This window comes from Drosophila ananassae, chromosome 3R (assembly GCF_017639315.1).
Source record: "Drosophila ananassae strain 14024-0371.13 chromosome 3R, ASM1763931v2, whole genome shotgun sequence".
Classification (NCBI taxonomy): Eukaryota; Metazoa; Arthropoda; class Insecta; order Diptera; family Drosophilidae; genus Drosophila; species Drosophila ananassae.
Genome location: NC_057930.1, coordinates 22,166,941 through 22,175,768, shown reverse-complemented (window position 1 = coordinate 22,175,768; position 8,828 = coordinate 22,166,941). Strand labels below are relative to the sequence as shown.

The 8,828-nt window shown below is 37.3% G+C and overlaps 1 protein-coding gene across 3 annotated transcripts; it reads left to right on the top strand.

Moving 5' to 3' along the window:
* Positions 1 to 24: 24 nt before the first annotated feature.
* LOC6498134 lies at positions 25 to 8,794 on the top strand. Of its 3 annotated transcripts, none has more exons than XM_044715967.1 (5): positions 25 to 43; positions 5,244 to 5,590; positions 6,900 to 7,126; positions 7,245 to 7,438; positions 7,878 to 8,794. In XM_044715967.1, exons 2-5 carry the CDS (start codon positions 5,302 to 5,304, stop codon positions 8,071 to 8,073), a joined length of 906 nt encoding a protein of 301 aa, XP_044571902.1. In that variant the 5' UTR covers positions 25 to 43; positions 5,244 to 5,301; the 3' UTR covers positions 8,074 to 8,794. The 3 variants fall into 3 exon arrangements, with proteins under 3 accessions (XP_044571902.1, XP_001962149.2, XP_032307651.1); XM_001962113.4 differs by lacking the exon at positions 25 to 43 and adding an exon at positions 1,356 to 1,466 and having other exon boundaries at positions 7,902 to 8,794; XM_032451760.2 differs by lacking the exon at positions 25 to 43 and adding an exon at positions 1,356 to 1,466.
* The last annotated feature ends 34 nt before the right edge of the window (positions 8,795 to 8,828 follow it).

The following is an 8,828-nucleotide window of genomic DNA, read 5'->3' as shown; positions in this document are numbered from 1 at the left end:
AGCACTTAAAACTTTTCAGCGGGCTATTATTGGTTTTCTGAGGGTAAGTGTCATCTTTTCGGTTGCCCCGAGCAATTGGCAAGAAAACCCTATATATGCTTATTTTCCCAGCCCGCCTTTTAGGCCAAAGCAACAAACATACGCACCACACACATATACCATATATATACCCTCGACTCTCGAAACAATAACGAAAACATTGAGGGGGATTCGAAACGAATGCAAATCGTTTGGATTGTCCTCCATTACTCACAGTTGTTTCACTTTAAAGTGTGTTTTTTCTTTTTTGTTTTGAAGCCTCAGGACGATGACGGTTGTTGACATCTGACTAGATGACCTCCAACTTCCACCCATTTGATGGCAATATGGCTAAGAAGATTTAGTTTAGAAAAGTCACAGACAGCACATCTATTTTTGGTAATAGTAATAGTGTTTCTATCACTACCATAATTGCATAATTTCTAATTTAAAACCTATGAGCTCAAAGCTTTTTTATCGCAAAAAAGCAATTAATCAGTCTGACCCAAATAATCAAATCTGATAATCATTTCCGATAATAAAATGCAATATTCAATGTCAATATTTAATTCAACATCATCGAACCAAAAATAAAATAATTGCCTAAGTGGAATATACAGGAAACATGACAATGTAAACAGTGAGTCTTCGCAGAATTTCAAAATAAAAAAAATGTATTTTATATGGAAGTATCTTGCACTCGGCAAGGATTTCCGCGGCGTCATCCTTGGAAAGTCCCCCCAGTGAGGGAGCAACCCAAAAAGCCCACGCTACTGCAGGATTCCAAGAATCTTATGACGCGTCCATTTGGCCTTTTATACCGTAAACTGTATTGTCAACAAACCGTCAATCTATTATGTTTAACCTCTGAATTTTCTTATACGTTTTTGGAGGGAAAATGGCAAGTAGAAATTGTGACGCAATTTCGCGACTTGTTGCCTATTTAACGGCGCATATCCTGGTAAATAATTGCCTGGCTTTTGGCTTTGGGCTTTTAGGTTTTTCACCATTGCTGTGAAATTTTTCATTCGCCAAAATCGCCGGGTACCCGCCAAAACTTTTTAAATCTAACGAATATTTTTCATTGATAAAAAAGCAAAACCCCGTAAATTATTCCCTTATTTCCAAATAGCCTCGGAAAAGCTTGACGAAGCTTTTACGCGAGTTTTTCATTTTTATTTTTTTTTGGCGCGCGTGTCCTCGTCTCTTTTACGGCCAATAGAGATTCCGATTCGGACTCGGTTGGGGATTCGGCTTTCTGGTTTCGGTTCCCACATCGGGGAAGGCCATCTGCGTGGCCTTTATAAAAGGAGGCGGTTTCGCGAGTCAACCACGCAGTGTTCAACAAGTAGCAAGTGCAACAGTTGACAGTTCTAGTCTCCTAGCCAGTTTCCCATTTAAAATTCTGGCTGAAAGTAATTCGAAGCGCATTTCGGTGATATTTAAAAGTGAGCATCTGAAACACAAATCGGTGCATTAAATTCAAATCCTTGGAACTGACATAAAAGACTCCCTTGAAATAAGTAATACCTTTGTGGTCTTTAAGGAGAGAGTATTTCTTAAACAGCAACGGGTACAATTACGCGGCGTGAAATCTTAGAAATGCCGTCGCTTTCGTCATCAATTATATTATAGTGCCGTCCTTTTTAAGACTTAATGAGTGATGGATAAAAAAAAGTCAAATTTTGTGGGTGGATAAATGAATTTAATTCCAAGAAAACGAAGCTAAGTTTTAAGCTTGAAATTTATTGATATTATAATGTCATTATAAAATATGAATCATTACTTTCCTGGTTTTCAATGACTTTCATTTATATTTGAATAACATTTTGTAAAAGTGAGAATTAAAGTATAAAGATGTTTTATTTTTAATCTCTTAAAAAATGTACATGCTGCCTAAAGTCAAAGACAGAGTTTTTTCTGAAACAATTTTATCTAAAAAACTAGCTAACGATAACTCAGCTTTTAAAGAAAAAAAATGTATAAAGAATTTAATGTCTTGAATATTCAGACTCTTTAAAGTTTTTTTAGAAGTTATAAAAATAACAATATAATGAAAGAAATTTTAAAACTGTCTAAAGATTTTCCCATAAACAAATTTGATGGTATATTTTTATTTAACATCCAAATATTTACATCCTTTTAGGTCATAAGCCCATAAAAATCCTTACTCAAATTTCCCTTAAGAAAAATTTTTTAAATTAATTAAACGCAATTTTTCTATGATTTTATAAATATTTTATCAATGTCAATATCAACAACTCGAAGGAATTCCCATTAAGGCCAAACATAAATGTCAAGCGCAAATAAACCAATCAGAAAGACTCTTTGGGAAACAAATAGAAAAAATATATATCAATATTTGCGGAAAATGCTGACAGGCAGGCATTGTTCTTTCCCCTTTATTCCCGTCGAGGTTTATGTGCTAGAAATGCCTTGAAAATAGGAAAAATATATATGTATATAAAAATAAATAAATTTAAAATGAGGAGAATTCGTGGCATTCCAGAGGTGTTTCTATGTCAGAGCTACTCAGCATCCCCTTTGGAATTTATCCTGAGTCCTTGCAGTGGATCAAAAGTGACATGTGTGACTTGGTTAGAGGACTTGGTTACCTTCAACCTAGCAACTAACTAAAGGATCAAATTTAACACCTAGAAGTGGCTTTATATTTTATTTATTTGTATTGAAAATGAAACAAGTTTTCTCTAGAGTATTTTTGAGGGCAAAGGGTTTAAGCTAAGGAATGATTTAAGGTCTATTTCTTTAAAGATTTTTCATCAACTGTTGTCCAATCTTTTTAACCTTTTCCTTTTCAACCTTTCAACCTCTTTGTACAATTTTCGACAATAGTCACAGCTGCCGCGTTCCAATAGCAGTATGAGTTATGCAAGAAGCTTCAATTGGGGAATTATTGCCGAAGGATATGATTCATAATTGGTAGACAACTCGGGCCATGTGTCAGTTGCAGCTGAACAACTACTATTACCATTTTCCTGGCCATCGCTACCCTAATTAACCAAGTTTCTGCACTACACCTGTAAAAGTATGTGGGCGAAAAACCATATTCGGGGCATATCGCCTGGCCAGTGCGTACTCCACTTTCAGTTACATTTCAGCTCAATTTAGCAATTAGCCGTCCGGTTATTGCGAAAATGAAACTCACACAAAAAGAAACACAGGGGACAGGTAAAAATACCGTTATACCTGCCAGCAAATGGACACCCATATATACAGGTGTATACTATACGCCCCCAGGCCACAGAATTAATTTCATTTTACCTTTGGGGACACCACACACACACACAAATGTGGGTGAAACTTCACATTTTTTCGAGTTGGCTTGGCTTGGTCCACTTTTTTTTGGGCTTTGTGTCAACAAGTTAATTAAAGCATTTTAACAACGATTCGTGTTTGCTTTGTTTACTTACTCTTCCCTCTGGTATTTGGCTTTTTCTGCTCCTCCCAGGAAAAAGGAAAGAAAATTCAGGGGCAAGTTCTTCCTTCGGAAGCAAAAGTGTTGCCTACTTTTGAGTGCCAATCAGAGCGTAGTAATTGAAAAAGTTTGTGGCCGGAAACACCCCGCAGTGTATTGCCATTTATGTTACAAATTAACTAAAAAAAGATAAAATAAAATACAGCTTATTTGCAAATATTTAAATAAAATCAGGCTCAATCAATTTCTAGAGAAACGTGCTCGAAAAATCCAATAGAAATACGTCTACGCCCCTTAAGAAAATTTGCGATGAATTTGAACAAAAATTCTTTTTTCTTTTCGGTTAAGGCGTGTCTGTGTTCATTTACTTGTGGCTTGGTTACTTGTGGTTAATTAACCATATAATTTATGGAAATTTAAAATCATTTCTTGGCAGAAAAGCATAAAAATTATATATTTAAAAATTTAACACTGAAATCCTCGTTACAAGGCAAGCCCCAAAATAAACCTCCCAAATAAAGACTAAGCTTTATATCCGACTAAAATTAATATCTTATTTTATGAAAATCTTCACACTTCTTGTCGAAATTTGTAAGGCAAACATTATTTTCAGTTGCGTTGGTTTTTCAAAATTAAACCGAGCCTAGACATCTCAACCATCGAGACCGCAAGTGCCAGAAGTTGCCATGCAGCTCATTTATACGGCTCAGGCAGCCAAAGTTATTAAACTTAGGAGAAGAAAAAAAGACAATAGGATGCTCACCCTCCAGTATCCATATCCCAGACATGGGCCTGAGCTAATGGTCTGAAAATCCGCAGCGAAAGAGTTAAGCCCACCTACCGCCCACTCGCCCATACTTAATTAAATGAAATGGCAGGGCATACACCGAAGGCCTCACAATGAAAACAGGCTGCAGTACATGAAAAAAGTGTAATAAAAACAACAACAACACCTAGGATACAGTGGCCAGGATATAAACCAAAAATAAAATTAAATTAAAAGAATTAAGAGAAAATTAAAAATCATGAAAAGGGTTAAGGTGCTTTTTGGATTAAGTAAAAAGTGAAAACTTATGGGTCTTCCAACTAAAAGTTATGAACTTTACGTTGACTATATTACATTATCTTTGAAAAAGCACATTTTTAAGATATATATATATTTTTTATTAATATGTTTCCTTTTTTTTTAAAGTTAAGTTAAGGTTAGCTTTGAAAGTGAAAATTATATATTTGAAGCAAATGGAGAAAGAACTTTGAAAGCAACTACAATGATATTTTAGGCTTTTCTAGAAGTTCTCAAAAATATCTTCTACTATATTGTCAGGATACATTTCTAGGATATTCTTCAAGGATATGAAAAAAACTCTGAAACTTAAAAATATTATTTTAATTTAATCAACCTGCACCACAGTGCATCGCGAGCTGAAAAGATTAACAAGCCGCGTAAAACAAAAGCCCAAGAATCGAGATGACGTAGAAGTTGAGGAGTCGGCCAAGTTATCTAACAAACGCCTTTTGAGCTGATACCCTCCTTTGTCCCCTTTGGTCCTCAGTATCCTTATTCTCCGACGCGATATACACTTTTTTTTTGTTGGGGTTCCTCGCTTGTTTGCGTGTTTATGTGCGTATTGTTTGCTTAAACACAAAAGGGACACCCACTCGCAGGATTGGCAGATGAGTTGATGGAGGGGATGCCTAGGGGGTGACGAGGGGGTATGGGATCCCTAGCAAGTGATAGTGATGGTAATTACCCTCATGTATATACATCTTCACTTGCCTTGCCTTGCAGATACGACATCGAGACAGCAACCCGCGCATTAATCCCGACGACATTCAGAGCGACCATCATGAAGCCAGATATCCTAGCGCTCTGCATCCTGGCAACAGCGATCCTGGGCAGTGGGACACGTCACGTAGCCGGTTTCCTGGCCCCCCAGCCACCCACAAATGGCAGGGAGTCGGACCCGGCAGTCGGTCTTCTCAAAGGACAAAGCGAATTCCAAGGCGTTGCATCCGCGCCACATCGTCTGCATCTTCCAATTTTTGGGGTGGTGGCACCGCATGCCATGCGCCATGGTCCACCCTCACAGGATGTCCAGGAGGCACAGGAACGCGCTGTTTACGATCCCGGCGATGGTGAGTTATAAACTTTTGGATTACGCCAGCCAGGGCAATCACTAGACGGTGACATATTTTTAAAGACATTTTTATTCTGAGGCTAAGAAAAAACTATGAAGTTTTCTGATTTGTTTTAAATCTCTCTGTTAGAAAGAAAATTTTCCTCATACTTTGAGCTACCTGACCTTTAAACTTTTTACTTTATTATGAAATGGATAAGCTGACGAAAATAAAAAAATTACCATAAAAACCCACCAAAACTCAATTAAAAAGTGTCGAAAACCATACTACTATTTCTAGCAATTTTCATTTGCCGACTTTTAGGCGACTTCACGCAGAAAGGGTGAACTACGTAACTGCGAGTGGGTTAGGATGGCATGTGATGTGCGTGCACTTAGCCGTAACCAACGCCCACCACCATCAATAATGGCCATAATGGTCGCCGAAAATGTTGGGTCAGTGCACAATTTCACAAGTGTCCTGGCCAACACACCAAAATTTGTTTGTAGACCCACTTAACACGCCCATCTAAGCATATGTGATTCCTTTTTTGACGAATTTGATTCGACGTTTGGGTTTTTGGATGCCCCCGCAAAAGTCCTGGCCCACTCTCTGACCCACAAAATGAAAAGTCATATCGAATTTTCAATAAATGGACTTGTTTTCCAAGCAATTGGATACATGAGTAAATGGATTGGAAATTAAACGAATTTCTATTGCTGTTTGTTGGGGTTTGAAGTGAATATCCGTTTGTTAAACCTAGACGGTAGTTTTAGGAAGTTAAGGGTAAATTTTGACAGTCTTTATACAAAAGTATATATCACTTAAAATTTACACAAACATTAAATACCTTAAAGATTTATTATTTATATACAAAATATAAGCCATAACTTAAGCAAAAAAAGGATAATAAACCCCACTTCTGGACAGTGATGTGCCGACTGACCGCTAAAACGAGACAAAAGGCTGGCAGGACACTTTCCCACTGACTGACAGACATGGTCAAAAAGTGCTGGATGCGAGGAGGGAGACGAGTCCTTTGCCAGGAGCTCATTGCCGCCAGTCAATTTCCGCCGTTTCATTGAAACGATGCCAGAGTCGTGGCTATGAAATATGTTTTTAAGCCTCTGACAGACAAAACAGAACTACACAAAACTTTCGAAATGTCAAGAGGCGGAAACTTGCAGGAGAAAATACGGATTGTAAACGGAGGAAGCTGCCTGTTGGGGGTGGGGAGTTGTCTTTTTTCATCGGCCGGATTAGCGGCAGCTTGAATAAACATTTAAATCACAAGTACCGTCTTTGGTTTTTGCTCATTTCACGCCAGAATTACTCCGCGCCTTGAATGTCGAGCAGCAGAAGGAGCAGCAGGAGCAGCGCGAACAGGAACTAGGACTGGCTGGTATTCCACCAGCGGGGCCAGACTATGCGGATCCTGTCTTAAACGAACTGGAATTGGCCAGCAAGTTTGAGGTTCTTAAGAAGCTGGAAGAGGATTTGCGAGCCGAGCAGGAACTGGTGGATAAATCGGCTTTGCTAATGAAAATGCTAGAGGTATGTATATTAAAAAAAAAAATAAAAAACTTCTTAAGCTTCTGAGAACATAAAAATTAGCTTATTATTTTGGCAATTAAAATGTTCAACTGATTGTTCTATAAATACTCCTTTTCAGGACCCTTCACTGGAAACTCTTCCTCTGGTTTATGTTGAGGAAGAGGAACCGGAAGCCCTGATAACTTCCGGTGGAAATGACGACTACTCTGATATAGATAATGCCGTGCAGGAATTGGTTTTGGGTCAAAATAAGCCCAAGCGTTCCCGCTATTACCGCCGATATCCTTGGAAGCGTCACAACAAGAATCGAGGGTATGTTGCATTTCCATATTCTTCAAAATTGAAAATAGCACTGCACATAAGGAGTTGCTTAATTTATTTAAATACAATTTTTCATTTGTAGTTAGTAAATGTTTGTTGTAGTCTCCCACCAGAAAGCCCAATTGGAAATTGCCAGGAAAATGCTTCCTCCCTTCAGCAATCCTGGTAGTTTCTAAATTATCCCCACCTATAGTCTTAGTTTTTAAATATAGAGTAGCTAGTTTAAAACCAAATCTTTTCCAACTTACTGTAATGCATTTTAAAGAGTCTCTCTAGGCCGAAGGCTCCGAAAAAAACGCAGTCACCCCCGATATTTGTAGATCCCCCGAACACGGCCACTGAGAGATCGATTTTATTCCAATAATTTAATAATTATTGATAGACGAGACGTGAACGAATTTGCTAACTACATAATCATTACCATTATCAGTTCTTACATGAATTCTATCAACAGCAACTATGAACCGGAATTACGATACGCCTGTACGCCGAGTAAGGAGGATATTTTCAAGCTTCTGGTGAACCTTCACGAGAATCGCAAAGGGAATCACAGCAAGACGGTCAACTTCTGCAATCGGAAGCGTCCCGCCAAGGCGGTCTTCACCAACATACGATTTTTGGGCTAAACTGAAAGGACTAAAAGGATAACAGATACACTAAAAAAATACACTGAAAAGACACAACTGACACAAGACACATATGTATACCAAGCATCAATTGTACATTTGCTGACCAAGTCGAGCGCAAAACTGGAGAACAACAAGCACTAACAATTAGCCTAACTAACTAGAAACAAACTAACTTACTAACTACCCAACTAAATAAACTACTTATGGTTAAAATACCTGATAATCTTGTAGAAAGTATGATAACCCCCTTGTGTGGCAATTAGAAAATCCCTCCCCCGATTCGTGCCCCAGCCCTTAATTTTAATTGTAGACGATTAAAACTTTTATAGCTCTCAATGTGTTGTATATACAAACTAAAAATAAATAAAGTTCTCTTTGTTAGAATCTTTTTTGTTGTTGTCGCACCTGCTAATCCAAATGTTAATTACCACAAAAACAACTTAAAAAAAAAAAAGAACTTAAAAAACGTTGCCATATCATAAAAAGAAAGTCTCGTAACATCTATCGGTCCATGGCATTATTATTATTATATTATAATAAGAGGAAGGCCAAATATGAATGCTACTTCAATGTGTATATACGAGAATATTGATATATATTCATATATGTATGTATTATCTATTTACTAAACAAAATATATAATTAATATAAAGTCGAGAAATATATATATTTCAAAATAAACTTATAAAATACTATTATTCGTGTGCAATTAAATTTAGATAATGAGTTTTTCAATGGTGGGTTGAGAAGAG

Bases quoted from the DNA above. Each gene is read 5' to 3' on its own strand.
- LOC6498134 (XM_044715967.1), top strand. From the start codon at position 5,302: ATGAAGCCAGATATCCTAGCGCTCTGCATCCTGGCAACAGCGATCCTG. The intron at 5,591-6,899 runs GTGAGTTATAAA...ATTTCACGCCAG, and splicing joins TGTTTACGATCCCGGCGATG to AATTACTCCGCGCCTTGAAT. The intron at 7,127-7,244 runs GTATGTATATTA...ACTCCTTTTCAG, and splicing joins TGCTAATGAAAATGCTAGAG to GACCCTTCACTGGAAACTCT.